Here is a 23,505-nt window from a genome sequence, read left to right on the forward strand (position 1 = left end):
GTATCTCAATTTTGTGAGATTTTGATTTTTTTGCATAATTTTGTACCTAATGGCCTACAACACCACTTGATAAATCCATGGAACGCCTCCTGTCTCGGTTTTTTCACAAATTCCACACAAAGGATGGTGTCACAGTACTAAATCCGTTGAGACAGAAAAGTTTTTTCGCTCTCCTGAAAATTCATGATTTTGGAGATACAAGGTTTTGTCAACCCACCGACGTTATGGTCTTTAGGATGATTCCAAGTCAAATATCCTATAACTTTTATTTTAAAGATAATGATTCTTTCAGTATTACCACCAGTAGTCAATGATCACATCAAGAATTTTTAATGAATAACAGTCATATAGTAATTGGACACCCTGCAGGGAACCGCATTATTTTAGTGGTGGTTATTTTACCTGACTGCTAAGAAATCATAAATGCTTGTTAGTAAGCATTACTGTTATTACAAGAGCCAAACAAAGGAAAATCAAAATTATTATATTTGTAAAATTCAGGAAAGTTCCTGGATAACAGTGCATTAACAATGTACATTCATCACATCAAATACATTTCATGTCCCTGTCCTCTTAAATTGCCCACACATATTCATACATATAGAAAAACAAACACAATCAGACATCACTCATTATTTTCTTGACATGCAATTCTGAGACAGGGTTTGGGAATCGAGGCAAAGCTTATTATTTTAATTTGATGGATTTTTTTTAAGCATTGCAACTTACCTGTCCTCAATGATTGCATTGCAAAGGTTAATATTGACATGGTGATACATTTTGAGGTAATGAATTCAAGTAGGGGAGAGAAATGAAAGATGACATCTGTGCTTTCTTTCAATAAATGCAGACTTACGTTTACAAACTACATGTAGCAGCAAACCGATAAGTGTTTTCAAACATTGCTGGACCATCCATAATTTTGAAATAATTAAAACTAAGCAAATAAAATATGATTTTCTCTTTCTTTGTAACTACTTTGTATTTTGTTTATCTGCTGCCAGTGGAGGCCAATTTTTCTATGTTTTAAATATGGATCAATAAAATTATCTATCTATGTATCTATCTATTATACATTACATTTAAAGCACTAAATAAATTAAAATAAAACATTGCATGTGCAGAATTATCTAAAAACAGGGATACCACTGCTACAAATATATGTATGTAACTGCTCACAGTAATTTTATCTTCCATTGCATAACAAAAAAGTGCTGGCATTATTCTTTTGATGAATAGTGGAATGAAAAAATTCTTACAATGTACACATGTACATGTACGAGTCTCAGTGTACTTAATTTTGTTTTGTTTACAAAGCCTGTCTTAACAACATGCATCATCCAGCTATAGACATGTACAGATAGAGTTGTTGGCAATCACACAGAGGGAGGAACAAATGACACGTTTAATACATAAGTGTAAAGGAACCTTACATCTTACATGCATGTACAGCTAAAGCCTGGGTAATAATCTCCAAGTTTGGAAGCGCTTAGTGATTCTAATAAGTGCTTTGTATGATCTACATGTAGGCAAGAAGGGAAGGAGTGGGTGGGGGTCAGGGGGTCAGCATGTACAGTAGGTGTCGTTTTCTTTTAATAATCCAATTCACCAGTACAAGTGTCAAAGCCATGAATATGTTATTTCAAAAAAGCAAACAACAACAAAAAATATTTTCATTAAATAATCTTGGTTGGTAACTTTGTTTGACAAAAATTTCAAACAGTGTATCTTCTGTAAAATGTTTTGTGCTTTAATAATGCCATGCAATTTGAATAACATCACAGAGATATTCATCTGGGCATACATGAAGGGTTAGATGGCTGGGTGCAACTGCAAATCAATTCCAAACAAAACAAATGTGAACTAAAAGCAGTGCAGTGACAGTTAGTGTCCAAGCAAACTAATCCACTGGAACACACATTGTACCTCTGCCTAGTGTCTTAAGCACTGGCCGTGCTCTCGCCTTCTTTCCCTTCCCTTTTTCCTTTTTTCTCACAGTTCTAACTTCATCCTGCTCATCATCTATTCACAAAGACATGATCACAAACATTTATTGGTATATATATATTTGACTATATTTGTTGTCATTTCAAAATTCATTCCTAAATTATTACTGTTTCATAAATTCCCTAACTTTTAGGCATACATGCCTTTAGTCATCAGGGCAGGGTCTCACGAAACCGTCATAAATACAAGTTCGCCGACATCCCATTGAAATGTGTGTTAAACTTAATACACAAATTCAATGGGATGTCGTTGGACTTGTACTTATGACGGTTTCGTGAGACGCTGCCCAGCTGCTCAAAGAAGGCTGTAAGAGCTGTGTATTGCATTGCCAATGACAGTAACTACCTTCTCGTGGAAACCTGACGATTGATGAAGACGTACTTCATTAGCATGATACAGTAGTTTTCTTCACTTACTTGTCATTTTGTCTAGTCAACACCAATCGATTTAGATCTTGTACTGTATTTGATTGGTATATGTACATGTATGGCATATTAAAATGTGAAAAGATGTTGACAAACTTTATATCTATGTCTAAAACATAAATGGAATTAAAAAAATAAATAATTATAAACTGTACATGTATCTAGGGTAGAGTGCCCAGAATTCGGTCACTTAAGGGGAAATCACTAATATTTTGAATTCTTACCTCTTTTATTTGGCAATCTACCCATCAAAAGAAAAGAAATTTATTCCCCTAACAGGATTTTATAGTCACTTAAAATATAGAATAATGATAAGCAAAATACTTCCGAAAGAAGACAGAGCATTTTTCTGCCCAGAATTCGGTCGAAAAACTGCACAAAAAATACCTTCTGAAACTGGTTCTGCAGGGGGAGCGGCCTTCTTCTTCTTTCCCTTCTTTGGCGGCATTTTGTTTTACTCTTAGGCTCTAAACTGTTCAAACTTCAAAGTTATCCTGGTTGAAAACATCAGAGACATACGACCATAGGTTAGTAATAGTTGACAGTATGATTTCAGACAGAGTTCTAAACAATGCACAATGGGCAAGTAATTAAATCTTATGTTCTGTGTTTGTTTTGGAAGAAAAGAGTTAGGCCTAGATCTAGAGTAAATTTCATCATCATCATACATGATTTATTGCAATGAAAGCTAGGTCTGCAAATATAATAAAATGGTTACAAAATATTCCACACAGCAAGACAAAAATAATTCCAGATGAACATGATGAAACATCAAAGAATCTAGGCCTACTTTATTACTTACGAATACGAGTTTCAATTTATAAACAAAACTTAAAAAAAGGGTGAACATTCCAACTGATCAATAATATCTTGATTGATAACATTAACATTAGATCTACTTACATGTAGGTCTAGATCGTAGTAGGCCTAGGCCTAGTAGTAGTAGAAGTCTATGCCAGGCTAGATCTATGATCTACATTTGCTGATTTATTCTTTTTAAAACATCCTACATTGTTTTTATAGTGTTTTTATAGATACTGTACATGTTCTATTATTGTATTGTATCATGTATGTAGGCGCATAGACAACGACCACAACTCCTTCATACAATCCACAACAACCCCGAAAACAGGAAGGTTCTTTCCGGGTACAAAGCGAAGGTGATTCCGATTCCGTGAGCTGCATAAATCCTGAGCTGAGCGGTGACGGAACTGATCGACACGCACGCGATCGACACTGGCATTGCTTTGGAAACCCATTTCATTTAAAAATAAATCCATCCCCAATGTTAAACATGAATCAAAAGTACTCACCTCTCCGAACAGAGGTCTTCAAGGAGATTTCAGGAAGACAACAGCCGTGTAGAACAAGTGATACCGGATCCTTTTCACACGATTCGTAACTCCTCGGCGGCCATGTTGTATACCATTGCCCAGTAACGTTGACGTCATTATGTAAACTAATTGATTGTGTTTACAGAGATTAGTTTGTCCGTTCAGACCCATTTATACATTAGTAAATTAATTCAGCTATGAAATATTATGGAATATAGTGTTTGACCATACAAAAATCTTGAATTTCGAAATTGATACAAAACATTATTACTTTAAATAGTTTTTCAACCATTCAGTCAATAAAAAATAGTTTTATGACTCGTTGCTGGTGCAAAAAAAAGTTAAAACTGTGATATGAAATGAGACTATATGGTATGGGAATTGTGTGTTTTTCCTCATTCCTTTTTTAATGTTAAAAAGAGATCCAAATGAAGATAAAGATCCAGAAATCAATATATTTCCAAAATATTCTATACCCCCCCCAAAAAAAAATATATCTGGTTAAAATGGCGGAAGCCGTAGGCCTATCTATGCCTAGGCTAAACGAAAACAAGGTAGGGGCATAACTGGCAGGATTGGGGTCGTAGGTCTAGACTATAGACCTATATATATTTTTATGAGTTGATCACGGATTGTATATTTTCACATTTTCATTTTTGTCTTCAAACCCCCTACACTGGACTGATATCTGCCAAGGCTTAACGAAAACAAAAAAAGTAGGGGCATAAATGGCAGGTTGGGGTCGTATATTTATTTGTTTATGAGTTGTTTACGGATTATTATTTTCACATTTTTAACATTTGTTTTTCAAACCCCTACCCAGCATTGATTCTGTCAGTCACAGTGGAATATATATTGAAGAGGCTTTATGGCTTGGCTATACAGGCTGACAGTAAAGGACACCACAAGAAAACTAATAATCTTTCTGCAGTTTCACTCTCTCAGCTCTCTCTCTCTCTCTCTCTCCCTATCTCTTTCTCTCTTGCTCTATCTCTCTCTCCTCGCCGAGTCTGAGATGGAACCCCCTGACAATGTCCAGGGGGCGTTATTTTCTTCTGCGGCACAGAGTTGGGGCTTGATTTAACCCTAACCCTAACCCTAAACTTCTCCATAGGCTCAACACGCACCTAACCCCAATCTGTGCCGCCGAAAAAAATAACGCGTCCCGGGGTAATTTTTCTAGGCATAGTTATTCGATGGGTATACATGTTTTTATCCAAAATTATCAAAGGGTAGTGATCCGGGATGGTAGTCGGGTGGGGGGGGGGGGGGGGGGAGTTTTCTGGATACTCATCATTATTGATAGAGGTAGGCCTATACTGTAAATGATGGCGTGGTATGATTTTTTATCCTGAGGGGAAGGTCGACATAATTATTTTTTCATTGCCATTCCTGAATTCTCTATGTGAATCGCTGAATCTTTCCCCCTCCTATTTCTTTTTATCTATCACGCATGGTCAAATACGTACATTTATTTTTTATTATTTATTTATTATAGTTTTATTTTAACAGGGTGGTCTCATTCAAGTTCATTTCTGAGCCTGCTCTCCCAGAGAGCCCTGTATTCACATAAAAAACATGTACAATAATAACATGAATTCAAAACATACATACAAAGGTAAAATATACATGGTATATACAATAATTAAACATGGGTAACGAAAAACACGCATTAACAATAAATTATAAGGAAAAAAAAATACAACTATCAAATTGAAAAAACTAGATGAATGAAATGTAATAAATAAAGGTCAAATTAACGTGAAAATATGTTTACTTGGTACTTGGTACTTGGTACTTGGTAGGATTCCTCCAAAAGACGCCGTAAAGGTGTTTAAACTGGAGGTGTGTCGTTGTGTGCGGTCACCAACTTAAGGTGCTGGTTTTAAGTTGGTTTTAAGCGCAGATTTCATAGTATTTAAGGAAGGTTGGGCTACAATTGAGGGAGAAAGACTGTTCCAGTCCCTAACTGTCCTTGGGAAGAATGAGTAGGCGTATGCGTCCGTCCTGAAAGTTTACAAGGGAAACTGAAAGGCACTGGCGTACTGGTGGGGGAGCTAGGGGGGGCGCCAGCCCCCCCAAATAAAATTGAACCATGACTTATTTTCAATTCCATATAGATCTACAAGTCATGTATAAATGTTGGTGATATCACATGATTTTCAACAAAATGCCCGTTTCTCCATTTCTGTTGCAAACTGACACATTCACAAATGGCCAGGAAAAGCATATGTTTTTTACAGTCACTAAGGGGCCGTGGCCACTAACAGTAACACTAGAAGAAGAAAAAAATCCTTTACAGAAGCAACTGTGACAAGCACTGCCGGGCGTTCCATACTGACATATCATGTAACACTGCATTATGTACCGTTAATAGGGCCCAGTGGGGAAATTGAATTCAGACAAGATTAAGAGTTGGTACAACGAATCGTCTTCTTTAATAATTTAATGAAACGGCAAAGCTTCCGTGCTTCGGGGGGAGGGGGGGGGGGGGTGGGGGAGGAGGGAGCAACTGAATTCAGACTAGGATTAAGAGTCGAGATGGGTACAACGAATCGTCTTCCTTCTTTAATAATTTAATGAAGTGCCAAAGCTTCCTCACTTTACGCGTGAGGGGGGTGGGAAACTGAATTCAGACAAGAACACGATACAACGAATTGTCTTCTTTCTCTGATAATTTAATGCAACGTGAAAGCTACCGCGCTTCGCGCGGAATGGGAGAATATGAATGCAGACAAGGATTAAGAGTAATAGTTTAATGAAACGTCAGAGTTTTCGCGCTTTACGCGAGATGGGCGAAAATCAATTCAGACAAGGATTAATAGTGGAAACCGGTACAATGAATCGTCTTCTTTCTCTAATAATTTAATGAAGTGCCAAAGCTTCCGCGCTGCGCGCGGGAGGGGGGGGGGGGGGGGGAACTGAATTCAGACAAAAACACGATACAACGAATCGTCTTCTTTCTCTAATAATTTAATGAAACGTGAAAGCTTCCGCGCTTTGCGCGGGATGGGCGAAAACGAATTCAGACAAGGATTGAGAGTAATGATTTATTAAAACGTCAAAGCTTCCGCGCTTCGGCTGGGAGGGGGGTGGGGGAACTGGATCCAAACAAGAATTCAGAGTCGAGAACGGTACAACAGGTCGTCTTCTTTCTCTAATAATTTAATGAAGTGTCAAAGTTTCCGCGCTTCGCGTGAGAGGATGGAGACCGAAAATTAACTTAGTTCCTGGCCCCGGGTGTATAGGGTTAAATTTGTAGACATTTGGACATTAGCATTAATATATTTGTCGGTAATTGGGTGCTCGTTTTGTCGGTTATCGGTGGCCTCTACACCCTCCCCACTCCCCCGCTGACAAAGATCTAGCGACGCCCCTGATAACGACACAGTTTATACACTCGAGAACATGTATGCAAGTACTTCACTGATGAAGTACCGGACCACCGACTTTGTGCATTGTGCGGCATCAAAGCATATACAACGTCTCAAGACGTGACAGATCACTTTTCTCTAACTTGTAACCAATCAAAAGGCCTCGTTTTTTTCCAGGAAGTGCAGGTGGACATTAATGCGCCAAATGTGGTTCTCATATTGCAAAAGATCCCTACTCTTGGAAGGGGTAGGAGAAAGCAATTTTACGTCATATTACTCCAGGAAGTGACTGAAAATGCGTCTAATTTGGTTCTGAAATTGCAAATGCTTCTTACTCTGGGAGGGGGCCAGAACCCCCTCCCAGACCCACCCCGCTTGGTCGCTCCGCTCCCTCGCCGCTAAAGCCCCGTTCTGTCGCTTCATCGTTTTACATAATATTTAACGCCATGCCATTTTGTGCCCCCCCCCCCCCGGTAAGAAATTCCTGGATCCGCCACTGATGCCCATACCCCTTGAGCTTTGGGGGCTCCACTCCTTGACCCCCGCCGGTGCTTTGCCCCTAGACCCCACTTTGCGAAACGTTCACCGGGGCCTGCATGTTAGAGTAGGGTGCTGCGGATTTTTTTTGTCAGCACCCCCAAACGTTTTTGCTCATTACGCCACTGCTGAAAGGTTTTGACATTCTTTTTAAAACTTTGCAGCGACTTACAATTTTTAATATGATAGGGTAATTTATTGTATATTTTAGCTCCTGAAACCGCTAAGGTTTTCGTTTTAAAATTTGTTTTACACTTTGGAATGAATAATGGACTGTTTAAAGCATAACGAGTAGAATATAATATCGGTCTTTTACTTATACATGGATTAAGATATGGTGGTGATAGGTCGTTTATGATTTTAAAAATCAAGATGCATTTCTGATATTTGATTCTTTCCTCTAATGACCGCCATTTCAATTTACTCATTAAAACATTTTGGGGTGTAAAATATTCGGCACGAAGAACTAATCGTGCATATCTATTTTGTAATTTTTGCAACTTTGTTAGATTTTGTTTCGAAGTATTCCCCCATACTGAATTACAGTAGTTTAAATGCGGTAGGATAAGAGAATAGTATAATGTAATAAGATTCTTACGGGAAATATAATTGCGTATACGTCTAATGCAGGCAATCGTACCCGATACTTTCTTAACAACTTCTTTTACATGTAACGACCATGTTAAGGTTTTGTCTAGTGTTACACCTAGATATTTCATACTTTCGACTGAGTCGAGTACATTGTCACTGTAACGAATACAAATATTATTATTTTGAATTTTTCTTTTGGAACCAAATAGTATTGTTTTGGTTTTATTTGCATTTAAAAACAGTCCATTGTATTTTAGCCATTTCAAGATACGGGTAAAATCTTTTGGAGATTGTATTCACAAACTTTATAATCCTTTCCATGATGAAATACTGCCGTGTCATCTGCATATAAGGAAATCTTTGTCTTAGAATGGAGTTGCAGGTTACAAATATCATTCACATAGAGGCAGAAAATTAATGGCCCCAGTATTGATCCTTGTGGAATTCCTGATTTCACAGTTAGAAAATTACTCTTAGTCCCTTGCAAGAATACACATTGTTGCCTATTAGATAGATAGGATTCGAACCACTCAAGTTCGACTCCCCCAATACCATACAATAACATTTTCTTAATAATCAATGGGTGTGGTATAACGTCGAACGCCTTTTTCAGGTCAAGAAAAATGGCTCCAGTGACCAGACCTTTGTCCATATTGTCAAGTATACCTTCGACTATTTCAGTCAAGCATGTTAGAGTTGAATGCCCTGGTCTAAAACCTGATTGCCGTTCACTTAACAAAGAATGTTTGTTTAAGTAAGAGTATATCTGATTGTGAACTGCTTTTTCAAATATCTTTGACATTGTGGGGAGAATGGAAATAGGTCGGTAGTTAGTTAATTCCATTTTGTTTCCACCTTTATGAATAGGGGTTATTTTAGCAACTTTAAAGTCATGAGGAACGTACCCTTTCGACAATGAACAATTGAACAATACTGTTAAGACTCTAACAATATGTGGGGCAGCTATTTTAAGTAGCTTTGGAGGAAGATCATCAATACCAACTGCTTTTGAAACATCAAGCTTGAGTAGTTCTTTTAATACAAAACATTCCTCGATCTCTGTAAATTTGAATTCATGTGCTGTTTGCGGTAATGTTTGCAATGCATTTATATTGAGATGAGAATCATTCGCTCCTGTTAGTTGGCTTTGAATATTATTGAAACTTTCATTAAACAATTCTGCTACTTTTTCTTTGTCTACTACAATTTGGTCATTTACAAGAATTTTATGGTCAGAATTGGCATCTTTCTTTGGGAGTAAGTCTTTGAGTACTTTCCAGGATTTTTTCATATCATTACCATTTTCAATGCAAAGATTCTTATAATATTGTTTCTTTAACTTCTTGTTCAGTACATTTGCCCTATTTCTGAATTCTTTAAACTTTTCCCAGTAGTCTGTAGTTTTGTGTTTATCAAATTTGCATTTAAAATAATTCCTATCTCTTGCAATACATAAATATTCGTTGGTAATCCAAGGTGACCCCCTAGAACGTTTTCTTACTGTGACATACGGTGCATGAAGATCACAAATGTCTTTGAATTTACATTTGAAAATATTCCACATATTCTCAACATTGTGATTGTTTAAGTACAAATTATCCCAGTTTATATCTTTAACATCATTTTTGAAAGAATTTTCATTAAAGTTTCTAAATGAACGGTAGGTACTCACAGAACATATAGAGGGCGGTGGTTTTTCTTTCAATACAAGGTATATCAATAAATGATCACTTAGACCGATAGACCGTGTGCCACTCTCCAGTGATTTCAAATTATTTGACACAAGAATTAGATCAATAAGGGTTGTACTATTAACGGTTATACGTGTCGGGGTCCTTATCAGCTGAGACAAATGCATATTGTCACTCAGATCATGTATCTGCTTTGAAAGATTATTCTGAGTTAACATATTACAATTTAAATCACCTAATATTACAATATCATTTGATAACATACATATATTTTCTAAATTAATTTCTAGGTTATTGAAAAAAGCACTTCTACTGTTAGGTGGACGATATACAACTCCAAGATACTTTGGTTTGTGATTGTGTAGTCTTATCTCTAGCCACATAATTTCTAACTCACGGTCTTCAAGATCAGGTCGTCTAATATATGATATATTTTTTTGTATAAAACATCCAACTCCTCCTCCCTTTTCGTCTCTATCTAGTCTTTCAAAATGATACCCATCAATTTGTAACAATGAATTACAAATGTTTTCACTTAGCCATGTTTCTGTATACATCTATACAATTCAAGTATTTGAATTCGTACTTGCATGGGTTAATTAACCATATTTTCAACATAAATCCATGTAACAAATGATGTCAACAAATCAAACTGTAATGGTACAGGCGTTAACCTTTTCACCTTTGTGAATATTTCAACGGACAGCTTAAAAAATAAATTTGGAACGAAGCTTTCGGTAGCTATATCGTGATTGATATTGAGGTTGAAGAATTCAATTGTTTAAATCTTTCTGTGCTATTCAGGGAGATAACAAATACCCCCATTCCTTAGCCTCGAAATTCATTATCGGAACTTTGATTTTATCATGGACCTAGCCATCCATGATTTTATTCTTACAAACCGCTCGATCCCAACGGGCCTATTCTTCTCGTTCCCTAGTTCTGGCTCGCTCACCTCGATCCCTCACTCGCTAAAGTTTGCTTAGAAATATACACGGATGCACTTTAGTCACAAACGTGACGAACAGTCGAGCAACAAGAAAACCAACAAAAAACGGGGGGGGGGGGGGGGGAGAAGAAAAACGGAAATAGAGGGAAAACGTAAACGAAGCAGAACACTGGAAAGAAAAGGAAATAAAGTGACGAACACATAAAGGAACTCTCCACAGTATTTCAGGCAGGGGATATGAATAATATTTAATACATCAATAAAATACATGAATATATAAGGGCTGCATTGTAGCATATTAGTTGACTGATTATTTCAGGGTCCTATTTTGACAATGTCATTCCAAGGCTAGATTCAATTAATACATTCAACAAATAAAAAATTGAAAATGGGAAAGTAAAAAAAGATATATTTATTGACCTACCATAGCATGAAAAGCCTTTCAGCGTGTTTTTTCTTCTCTCTCTCTCTCTCTCTCTTGCACTCCCTTTATCTCTTCCCCTCCATTTTTCGTTGAGGATTCCAGTTTTTGTTTCCCCAAAGTCAAATCGAATGTGTATCTCATGCTAAGTCATAATATACGATATGTTATATTATTTATGTCATAGTACGAGGGAGCAACAATAAATAAACAATAATAATTCAGTGATAATTATTCACATAAAACTTCAAAGATACTGTCTCTTCTGTCCAACTTTTCAGATAGCTTTATATAATACTTAACTGATGATAGCCACACTCTCCTACTTGTAGCTACTTGCTCCCTCTATATAGAAAGAAATGCCTAATCGGTGACCATTGGTCCCCCATGATCCTCTTTTTCTTATGCTAATTGAATCGAGTTGATGAGATAACCACCTGTCCAGTGACCTTGCAGTGTGTTCTAATCCCCTATTAATTAGTACAGATAAGCTTTAAGGAAAACAAAAGTCTATATATCTAATATCAACACATTCGTAAAGGCTTTCGGGAAATTAACTCAAGTACGATATCAAGTCATGTTCGGATTACGTAATGTGTCATGGTAGGCCTAATGTTAGCATATCTGAACAGGTGACGAACTAGGCTATACTACAATTGCCTTTAGGTTGATATTTCGAAAGGCTGTGCCATCGTGTTGTTTATCTGTTGGTGTTGCAATGAAATAAATAAAAAAGCGCATGTTTAAACTGGACCCTATCTACTGTGGGGTTGCCCCAGTCGGTAAGCCGGCAGTCGAGTCACGCCATTGGGAAGAGGCCGCCTTGACGGTGTAGGCGGTGACATCGCCGACACTCGGCCTGAACTTCGCCCTCCACATCCGTCGGATTCGCTTGGTGAGTCCGAAGAAGACAAAGAGAAGGACCCCCTGTAGTGAGGCAAGTGTGACGAAGATGTACATCACAACGCCGTCCTCGGTGAAACTGTAGACGACGCCGAACGTCCACGATGTTCCGAGGACGACCGAAAGCTGTAGAGAGGGAGAGAAAGAGTATACTATATTATAGGCAGAGAAATACACAAAGAGAAAAGAAGAAAAAATGAATTCAGAGAGATTGAGAGAGAGACAGAGAACTGCAATAGAGTCAAAAGTTTTGAGAAACAAAAAGATAGAATGAGAGCCAGAGGGGGGAGAGAACAGATTTCAGTCGATGAGTAATAACATCAGATAAATAGAGGAAGGGAGGAAATAGTCAGAGGTTAAAGAAAAAGAAAGAAAGAGAGAGAGAGAGAGGTTGTCCGAGAGACAGATGGAGAAAAGAGAGAGAAAGAGTGAGTCAGAGAGTATGAAAGAGATTCAGCAAGGTAGGGATTCAATATGAGAGAATGAATGATAGTCGAATCAGAGAAGAAGAACAGGAAACAGAATGAGAGAGTAAGATGAATGAAAAGAAGAGTGGGTATCGTAACATGAAAATGTTGATAAAAAGCTAGAAAGAAATACGGATAAGAAATGTATTGACAGGTTCAATTGAGGAGGTATGCAACAAGATACATACCTTTGCAACAATCATTAGGTTTTCCTTGAAGATGAACGTCTGATTTGCTCTTAAAGACCTTCCCTCCCTCCGATGTCTGATGAGAGACACAGCAGTGTAGGCTAGCAGTAAGACGTTAAGCAAGATGGAACTGTAAATAGGTATACCGACGGCATACATCATGGCTCTACGCTCCCCTTCAATCCAACAGGTCAACGGCCCTCCGTATTGGAAACTCAGCCCGGTGCATTGGCAAAGGTGGAAACAGATCCCGACGGCAACAATGGCCAAAGGCGCACCCCAGCCGTAGAGGATATAAGACACCAGTATCCCTTTAGAACAGCTTCTGGTAGATTGGATGGATGATCCTGAACCAATCCATCCGAACGTGCGTGCCATATTGAAGCCAGCGACGTTCATCCAACTGAAGCAGCCAAGCCAGAAGAAGTGAGCCACAGCGGCCATGATTGAACAGAAGATAGGGTTGTAACTCAACAAGGGGTTCAGGACGAAGATGAGGTTTGCTCCTAGTAGCGCCGATGCGACATTCATCAGGCACTTACCAGCCACGTTTCTAAGCTTCGGCAGGACAGTATAAGTGATCAATGTTGCAATGAGACACAGGATGGACATGCTAGCACCAACAAGATACATTACGCTTTGAATGTCAACAGAGCCATTAAGACTCCCAGCACATACGACGTAACTGCCATTAAGCAAAAGAAAGTATTCATCTAATGTCAATTTTGCACCAGATGGAATATGAACAGCTACGTTTCCATCAATCGCAAATTTCTCCTCCGGAACAACTTGTAGCTCACAAATAAGGGTATTTAAGAGTGCGAACCAACACTTGCCTGAAGGCTGGCTGCTTACGTAGGATGAAGTGTTACTCATGAAATTATATTCGTTGAACATCAAGAGTGTTCTATTTAGATCCCATGCACTGTCTATGTCTGCCCTAAAGGCGGCATCTGCTACTGTAGGTGCAACAGCATCTTCTCTGCAAACGTCTGGTACTGTATCATTGAAAGGAGGAGGGGCAATGAGCATGATGTTACTAAGATTGCACATCACCTGATGAACTTCGTTTGAATATTCAACAATCGCACCTAGGGTCAAGGCAACAGATTGCACGTCATTCACATTTTCAGCGAAAATGACAGCCGAATTCACATTCGAGGTTACATTGTGATCAAGGATGATTTCAGCTACTTCGGTTAAACTTGACGCAATTGCAGATGTCAGACAACTCATTGTGGATTGCAAGGCAGGATCTTCTGGCTCGGACTCCATGGATACGCAAGAATCTACCAAGAACCTTGTGCCAGGTGGACACACAAGAACGCGGCATCTCTCGAGGAACATGTCATATATTTCTCCTAGTCCAGTACATTGGACCTCATCGGAAGTGAAAAAGTCAAAAAGGAGAGTCACCGACGCGAGTCTTCCCGTTCGACCATCCGGACATATCAAGAAGCAAAATGGCTCCTGACACCGGCATCCTGTACAAGACTCGATTGGAAGCTCGTTGATACGTTTGCTATGACACTGAGCACAATGCGGGTTGCGATAGGCAACACCACCAAGATGCACAACCGGCGCCTGGTAGTCATGGCATGCCTTTTCTAACTGTGATCCAGTAAACGCAGCAGGGCAATAGTCCGTTACCAACCCTTCAGCATAGCATGGTCTTGTTGTGCCTAGCTCATCCCACGGCGGGAGTACAACATAATACACTTGCATTTCGTTGGTGTTGAAATTTTCCTCCGGTTCGGCCTCCACCCTCCAGGCAGTGAGGTTCTTTAGATTCCGTCCATGACATACAGCACAGAATACGTTGTAAAAGACGTCACCTTCTTGGTCGTATACGGGCAAGTTACGAAGAACGTCATCTTCCGAACTCGAACCTTCGCACAAATCTCTAAGCGTTTCCTGCGTGGATGTTGGGCATTTCTTGATAAAATAAAACCATTCGGCTCGTTGGTAGACATTACTCAATCCTCCGAGTGGCTTCTGACAAGAATATAATGATAAATCGGAGGTAGTGCTTTGGATCTGATTTAACCCTTCTTGACCGCATTCCTCGGTGAAGTCATAACAGCAATCGTTATAAAGATGACATGCGTTGTCGCACCGACACCAAGCCATTGTTGCATTACCACAGTTTCCTTTGCACGTCATCGCAGAATTGCAGAGGGTGACCTTTCTCTTTTCAGCGGTGATTTCTACAAAACACAAAAAGGAGAAACCACATCAATAATCGATAGCATCAAACACATTCGCTATTAAATTGAAACTTGTTTTCCTTGAAAACTTGAATTATATTGATCAGGGACAACATTCATGCATATAATATTAACTCAATAGAATTCACATGCAATACAAAAATAACTACTTCAGGGATAATGTGTTTTATCACTTTTCAAATCATACATTATATTTTATGTTTCATGCCATGTGATTTGTAATCCGAAAACAGCATGACTGCTTAAATTCTGTAGCATTCTCATTCAGAAGGTTATGACGAATTTGAGGACTCTTCAGTTTACCTAGCCCACAGGTTACAGATGCTGCGTTTCCCGAAATACAACTCTCTTCTGCCATCAGACAGTCGAAAATGTGATCATTCTGTGTCAGGGTTGAGCAGTAGAAGCTGATATTCGCAAGTGATGTTGTTGGCATGGCAACCTGAACATCTTCCACCACTCCTCCGTAGCCGAGCTGGTTGCAGAGTGTGTTTGCCGAGGCAGGATACCAGGTATCAAAGCAAATGTTCAGCCAGTCATCCATACAGCGGTACTCGACGGTGCCCTGCCCCCGAGAGGAACTATTCGTTAGACGCACTCCGATATCATCTTCTACAAGATAAAGAAACGAGAAGACCCACGAGATGGATACAGGTTTCAAGTAATTGTAAGCAGAATTGTGCGGCACAATGAAAACAGGTCCTTAATCAAGGGCGGAAATAAGATTGCCAAACGGAGGGGTCCAATGAAACATTAATTAAAAAGGGGGAGTCCACCGACGCGGTAAATGTAATTTCATCGTTCCATATATTTGAATGTTGCTGGGAGACACAACAAACGTGAAAAGTTGTATCACTTGTCTCCAAAATATCTTTATTTAACATTATTTTTTATCTCTTAAAATGTTAAACGGAATAATAACCAATTCAGGTATATCATAATTCAAGCTGTTCTACTCCACATAGTAATTACTTGTATTCCTTTCACTGTCTTCCTTAAAAGAAGAAATGACTTTCGAGTTTCAAAGCGAGAAAGGCTTCCATTGTACAATGAAGCATGCTTAGATTGAAATCAATGGTTTAAAAATGAAAAATAAAAAGTTATTTTATCATTGAAGGAATGGTATGGTACAAAATCCTTAGATTCCACTCACCCAAGGCACACGTCACTGTGAGGACTGCGGTACTTGAGGGGACTTGTTGGAGAACAGACTGCTGTCGCAAGCTTATGGAGCAATCTTCAAGAGAAAGCTCGTCACCAGTGCATCTTGTATCGAACCAGAAGATGTCATCCGCAGTGACGTTTTCCACAACCTCGACACCCTTATTGCAGACATAAGGGAAGCCAAGCTGACGACAGACCAGTCTTGCCCCAGTGAGGCCTATGGTGTTGGGTTCTAGGAACTGCCAGGCTGGAGTTTCTCCGGATGATGATCGTCGCATCTGTATTATTCCTCGGTTTGTCTCATTTGGGTTTGTTCCATAAAATCGTACCTCATCTGCATCATAATTCATGCAATCAATAAAATAAAACAAAATCAATATTAACTTACATTACGACATTTTCAGGAGCGTCGATCGTCTTTAGGATTCAGGGCAAACGCATGAATCGGAGGCCAACGCTAATATGGCGCACATTTAAATCCAAACTCATTAATAGGGGCCGGTCCTTTATCTCTGGAATCGAATTAAAGTTTATAATGCTTCCATCTCCCAAACAAACACACGAAAATGGGAAACAAAACATATAAACAAATACAGATTTTAAAAACAAAAAACAAACAATTTAAACCCCATTGGGTCTTTGCATACTTCTTATGGGTGCAAAACCATCATCCCTCTTCCAAAAGATCATTTTAGACATTAAAAAATCCCTGGGGAAAATTCCCGATCCTTTTTTTTTTCTTGTTCACTTTAACATTTTATATATTTCAGAAATTGAATTAATACTAAACTCATATTATTCCGAGCGAATGTCGGGATCTTATTTGTCATACATCCCGCCCTTCTTAAAGCCATTGATTAGGAAAGTTCGGCAAATCCGGTTCGATTTGGATTTTGGATACAATATGTCGAATACTGCTTTGCTATGGGCAAACACAAATCAAAAGGCTATAAGCCATGTTGTGACCAAGGGAAACCAAATTGACCAAATTATGTGTACATTATGGCTCTGACCCATGCACCACCAACAAAATCACCACCCACATCATCTTCATTTGGACAGTATGGTAGGAGCCAGACGGGGTTCCTCAATAGCATATTTTGGAAAATAATGATGTCTTGAAAACTTGAAAACACTACCTTGAGAAACTTGGATCCGCCCCTGATACACAAATAAGATATACCAAATATATTTAATCTCGTAATTATTCGGTGTGTAACTGACAATATCATATCACATTGGACATACGATACAGTAATAGTATTGATAATTATTATAGTATTACCAATGATGATGAAAATAATGATTATTAGGATAATGATAAACTTATAACAATAGTAGCAGTTATAATTATGAAATTAGTAATGATAACCACAAAAGCAGCAACAACAATGATAATAATGATAATGATGTTAATTCCGATGTTAGTAATTTTAATACTAATGATAATAATAATAATAATAATATTGATGATAATAATAATAATGATGATGATGATAATAATAATAATAATAATGAACATGCTGGTGAAATAAACTTACACGAAGGTGACTTAGAAGATACGCGACATTGCCCCAGAAGGAGGACAACCATAAATGCAGACAAAATCAACCCAGATGCCATGATTCCACGATCCGCTCAGATAATCCGATAAATTCTCCAAACAAGCTATTTATAAAGAAAATACTTCAATATAGAAATATTAAATGATATAATGCATAAACGCATCCGAGTTAACGTTCTACTAGGAACTCGGTGTATCCAAAGGCTGTAGGTCTCGCCAAATACGAATGTGGAACAACGTCGAAAGAGTTTTCAATATCAAAATGATTTAGCTAAGGTGCGATGGAAATGGTGTTTAATGTCCCAATCACACCGATGATATCAACATTAGACCGAACAAAAAGTTACCTCGCCCCCGTGGTAAAGGACTGGTCTGTTTGGGATCGGTTTGGCGTTGGTTTGGCGTCGTGGCTTGGGTATTAGCAGTGATGTCGATAATGAATTAATCGTCATTTAGGTGAATTTGGTTTTTGTTTGTGATAGTGCCGTCATCACTGACGAAGAATGTGTGAAACTCTTTAAGCAAACAGCGTTCGTGTACATAGATGAGAGTTCGTGTGTACACTTCGAGTTCATTCAAGTGAGCTACAGCGGGTACTCGCTTTTCATATGGAAAGGGAAATGCCAATGGAAATGAGAACAGTAATTTATTAAAAGAGAAAAAAATAATAAATAAATACAAAGAGATAAACGTTCAAAATACCAAAAGTTACTCTCTCTTGAAAGAAGGAAAAGAACTATTCGTGATTTTAATTTTAAGGGACTATCAATTAAGACAGCAATGATATCATTCGTTGAGTTATTCCCTCTATATAGCCCCCTCAATAAACCATTTAATAACATTGTGAATCAGTTGATAAAGGATAAATTGAAGAGGTTACGAGGTTTGATATATAAATACATTTATATACATTTATATATACATATACAAATTGAGAGAGAGAGAGAGGGTGGGGTAGGCAGGTGATAGAGGCGTCAGTGGGGTGTAGGCCTATATATTTGCTAATTGGTTGTTGGATTTAGATCTTATTGATGTTCTCCTAATGATTTCTCTATTCATTGGTATTATAATCTCATCATAGGCAAGTTTCAACGAACTATTACTTGATTAAAGGTAATACAAAGTTTTGTATAGGGTCATGAGTTTAGTTCAAATGAACATATACAGCAGCTACCACAGCACGGCCGTAGGCGCTATTTGAAAATTTTATATTCAATTTTTCTCGAAAGAAGAAGTTTTTTAGGGGGCTAAACTTTCCAGTGCTTATAATACATCCACAGGGGCATCAAAATATATCAAAATGATAAAGAATCCCTATCCACCTAATATTCAAAATGTCCTGACAATGTGTATTACCGTTAAACCAGCAAGATCAAAGCGAGTTTACTGAAACAGTTTTCGCGTAAATTATGCCCTTGGTCGGTCAACACAGATTCAGCAGTTTACGACGGCGGTGCCGGGAGACGGTAATAACTATTTGGAACTCGGACACTTTTGAATTTTTAGAGCTTTGCTATCTTTTTTATAGCCCCTATGATAACACTGATTATAATGATGATGATGAAAATCTTATCTATCTATAATTATAGATTCTACATTGTAAAATATACTTATTTATCAATTTATCTGTATAAAGATAGAAATAATTATATTCGACTTTTTATTTGATTCAATTATTTCGCTTCATGGTATTTTCTCCACCGAAGCTAAAAACTGTAATATATTTGTAAAACATAATCATGAAGAAGAAATGCCACGCCTTCAAGCTTACCTTAAGTGGCTATCCGTTATAAAACTTAGCTAAATGATGTTGGGGGATGGGAGTGCAAAAGATCTATGCTTTTGTATAGGTTACTGCACATTTCACAGTTTTTTGCTTAGCTTGTCTGGGTTTCCTTTAACATGATCAAAGTTGTCAAACCTATTTGGTGATAAATAATTTCGTAGTCCGATTAATTTGTCAATAATACTATAACCATTTTTCAAATAACGAAACAATACGTCTTTTATGTATATTTTGTTATTTGTGTTGAATCTGCATGTGAAACCAATAAACTCAATGATAATACGAATAATAGCTCGTTCTTATATACCGCTTTTCAGGACCGCAGGCCCTCTCAAAGCGCTTTCAGATATATATTATTATTACCCCGGACATCAGATTCAGGCTTACCGCACACAATGTATGCACATTCTCCACCCCATGAGTTTTAGGGGGACGGAGGGAGGGAGGGAGGGAAGGAGAGATAGTGAGAGAGAGAGAGAGAGAGAGCGTCCTCATTTTTAAGCTGTTACATGTTATATTTAGAATATCGAAGACATTTTGAAGAACCATGCTTTTTAGGGAACATTTTTTCTCTGATGTTCTTCGACACTTAAATAATAACGATGAAAATGCTCACAAATTATTCATTACCTCTCCCCAGAACTCAACTTTTTATTTAAGCTGACACCAGTTTAACAGGACAACCTATCCCCTATATATAGGCGGAGTGAGGAAGTCGCTGGTTTGGAGCCAGAATGTTCCAGCATTCAAGCCCTTACGACATTTTAGAAATCTGGCCTTTGTTTGTACTGATGAAATTTATTCACTAACAATTTGTTTTTACTAAATGAAATTAGAGGGCAGTGTACGTTTACCAAATATTTCAGTCCATATTTTCCGACGATATTCTATCTATAGAAATACAGTTAAGAACTAAATTATTCATACCCCAGGCTAAGGAATGAGATGTTTTTGTGTTTCCGTAACTCGAGAATGAAAGGTAGACTGGTTGAATTAGGGCCTTTGTCGGGGGCGGCCGAGCGACTTCCAAAGTGGGGGGGGGGGGGGGACCAAGAAAAAAGGGCACTTTCTATATAAAAAGGGCACCTATAAAGGGAAATCTCACAGCGAAAATATACAATTTTTTAGACATTGGTATATATATGTTTAGATCATATTTTAACTACGATACCTGAAAGACATGCTGTCACCAATGTTGCAAAGATTTCATTAAGTGACCATTATCTCATCTATACATGCATAACTTTTTCAATGACCAAACATAATAATCACAAAGAGGTTACTTTTCGTGATTATCAACGATTTGATAGAGATGTTTTTTTTACAGGACTTAGAAAGAAGCTTTGATACCAGTAATCTTGATTTTGAAGATGATATGTATAATATTGATGAAAAATGGTTTAAATGGAAATCAACTTTTACTAAGGTATGTGATAAACATGCACCTCTTAAAACTATGCGTATGAAACAAAGATATTGTCCCTGGATTTCAAAAGAATTAGTCCAATTGATTTATAAAAGAGATTTTTTAAAGAGGAAATCTGATATCGACCCAGCAATAAAAAAAGATTATAAATGCATAAGAAACCGTATTACTAGATTAAGACGTGATAATAAGAGGGATTATACCAAGGATGTTATTCGAGATTGTAAAAAAGATAGTAAAAAAATATGGCGTGAGCTGAATAAGATCACCGGCAGGAAACGTAAAAATGATGTATTGCCTAATGAATTAAGTGCTGATAAATTGAACAACTTTTTTGCGTCAGTTGGAAAAATGAATAAACCAAAAAATGACGATTTTAGCTGGAAACATCCAAAATGTATTTATAGTTTTGAATTTCAAAGACTAAAGGAAAGTGTTGTTTATGAATTGTTATGCAAATTAGGAAATGTAAGTAATCTTGACCTATTTAATGTAGATTCTAAATTGCTTTGTATTGGAGCATCAGTTCTATCTAAACCATTGGTTTTACTATATAATGCAAGTCTAAGAAATGGCTCAGTTCCGTCTGATTGGAAAATATCAAAAGTAACACCAGATATAAAGGTAAGGGAAAAAAAGATGATCCAACCAATTATAGACCAATATCTGTAACTTGTCATGTAATTAAAATTTTAGAGAAAGTCATCCAAAAACAATTATTGAATTATCTTCGCTTGAATGAATTGATTTCTATTGATCAATCAGCTTTTCTACCCAACCATTCAACCAATACATGTATTCATAGAACTATAGATGATTGGCTGGAATCTTTTAATGAAAAAGAATTAGTAGCTGCGTGCTTTTTAGATATTTCCAAATGTTTTGATTCAATTGACCATAAATTATTACTTAAGAAACTACAATGTTATGGTATAAAGGATGAACAGTTGAAATGGTTTAGTAGTTATTTGTTTGAAAGGAGACAAATGGTTTTCTGTTATGGTATACTCTCAAACTCAATGACATTATCAAATGGAATACCCCAAGGGAGTTTCCTCGGACCAATCTTATTTCTACTTTTTATTAATGATATAGCTCAGTCTTTGAAGACATGTACCTGTAATATGTTTGCTGATGATGTTGTTATATATACTTCTCATAAAAATATTGATGAACTAACCATATTGTTACAAAATGATGTTCATTCAATACATAGATGGTATACTCAGAATAATTTAAAAGTTAATGCTGAAAAGACCAAAATTATGCTTTTAAGTACACGTAAAGCATATAACTTGAATATATACATGGATGGAACGAAAATGGAACAGGTTCATAATTTTAAATATTTAGGGGTGGAAATTGATGAACACCTTACTTGGGATATTCATGTTAAAAGACTTACCAGATTGATTTCTATGAAACTGTTACCATGTATTGACTATTCATGCACAGTCTGGGGAAATTGCTCCAGGCAAAATAAAGAGTTACTCTTAAGATTACAAAAGAGAGCAGCACGTATAATTACATCCAACTATGACTATGAAAATGTTAGAGGTGATGATTTAATAAAATTAATGAAATGGCAATCATTTGACGAAAGGAGAAATTATTTTTTAGCTGTTTTAATGTATAAATCTGTACATGGTATTGCACCAACACATCTGTATAATGCTATTGAAATGGTCTGCGATAGACATAACTTAAATACTAGAGCCGCTGACAAAACAAATGTAATATTACCAAAACCTAATCTAGAATGCTTTAAGAACAGTCTTATGTACTCAGGAGGAGTTATCTGGAACTCATTACCTATTAACTTACAGAATTCTACATCTATTTCTTCATTTAAAGACCTTTATAAAAGATTGTACTTTCATTAATGTTGTAAATAACCAATATCCTCATGGATGTGTGTATATATATATATTTTTTTACCCTACTGTAATAAATACAAGTTTGTTAGTTTTGTTTTTTTCTTACATTGTTTCAAATCATTCTTTTTGTGATCCTGGGTAAACCTTTGAATGTAAATATATGTATCCAGTTGCTGGTTATTTTATAAAATGTTATATTATTCAATATTCATTAATCTATTCATGTTTTGCATATTTCAATGATATTTGTATTTCATTGCTATATTGTATTTCATTGTTTGTATTTTACCATGTATGTATATACAGGACCAATATGAAAAGCAGCCTTGGTTGATATTGTCATCCTGTATAAATATTTTTAAATAAATAAATAAATAAATAAATATACCCCTACATTGTAATTACAATTATCGGGGACGATTTCAATATTTGTTTCACTTTAAACACCATACAAGATATTGCTTTGCAGTTGGGTTTGAATTTCTAAAAAATTGTTTGCGAGCGAGCGAAGCGAGCGAGGAAAAATTTTAAGATGTGTGAGGTCGCAGTGCGATAAATTACATCTTACAAAGA

The 23,505-nt window shown here is 37.1% G+C and overlaps 2 protein-coding genes across 5 annotated transcripts in view; both read right to left on the minus strand.

The window, feature by feature from the left end:
* The window catches only part of LOC582863, a 34,794-nt gene extending 30,556 nt beyond the window's left edge, over nucleotides 1-4,238 (minus strand). For 2 of the 4 annotated variants that reach the window (XR_004061992.1, XM_030973755.1), the window contains exons 1-3: nucleotides 3,746-4,238; nucleotides 2,820-2,926; nucleotides 1,927-2,022 (exon numbers count right to left, since the gene is read on the minus strand). Coding sequence is in view for 2 of the 4 variants with exons in the window: in XM_030973755.1 (XP_030829615.1) it covers nucleotides 1,927-2,022; nucleotides 2,820-2,880 (157 nt within the window). In the remaining 2 variants the exon portion in view is untranslated. The remainder of the gene's footprint in view (nucleotides 1-1,926; nucleotides 2,023-2,819; nucleotides 2,927-3,745) is intronic. The other 2 variants (XM_030973756.1, XM_030973757.1) reach the window with 2 other exon arrangements.
* Nucleotides 4,239-11,720: 7,482 nt separating this feature from the next.
* On the minus strand, nucleotides 11,721-18,528 carry LOC105444343. The gene is made up of 5 exons (XM_011678475.2): nucleotides 17,821-18,528; nucleotides 16,269-16,613; nucleotides 15,419-15,727; nucleotides 12,888-15,094; nucleotides 11,721-12,358 (listed from the first exon to the last, which is right to left on the minus strand). Exons 1-5 carry the CDS (start codon nucleotides 17,900-17,902, stop codon nucleotides 12,089-12,091), a joined length of 3,213 nt encoding a protein of 1,070 aa, XP_011676777.2. The 5' UTR covers nucleotides 17,903-18,528; the 3' UTR covers nucleotides 11,721-12,088.
* Nucleotides 18,529-23,505: the final 4,977 nt, after the last annotated feature.

Source organism: Strongylocentrotus purpuratus, unplaced genomic scaffold (genome assembly GCF_000002235.5).
Source record: "Strongylocentrotus purpuratus isolate Spur 01 unplaced genomic scaffold, Spur_5.0 spur5_scaffold_7, whole genome shotgun sequence".
Lineage (NCBI taxonomy): Eukaryota > Metazoa > Echinodermata > Echinoidea > Camarodonta > Strongylocentrotidae > Strongylocentrotus > Strongylocentrotus purpuratus.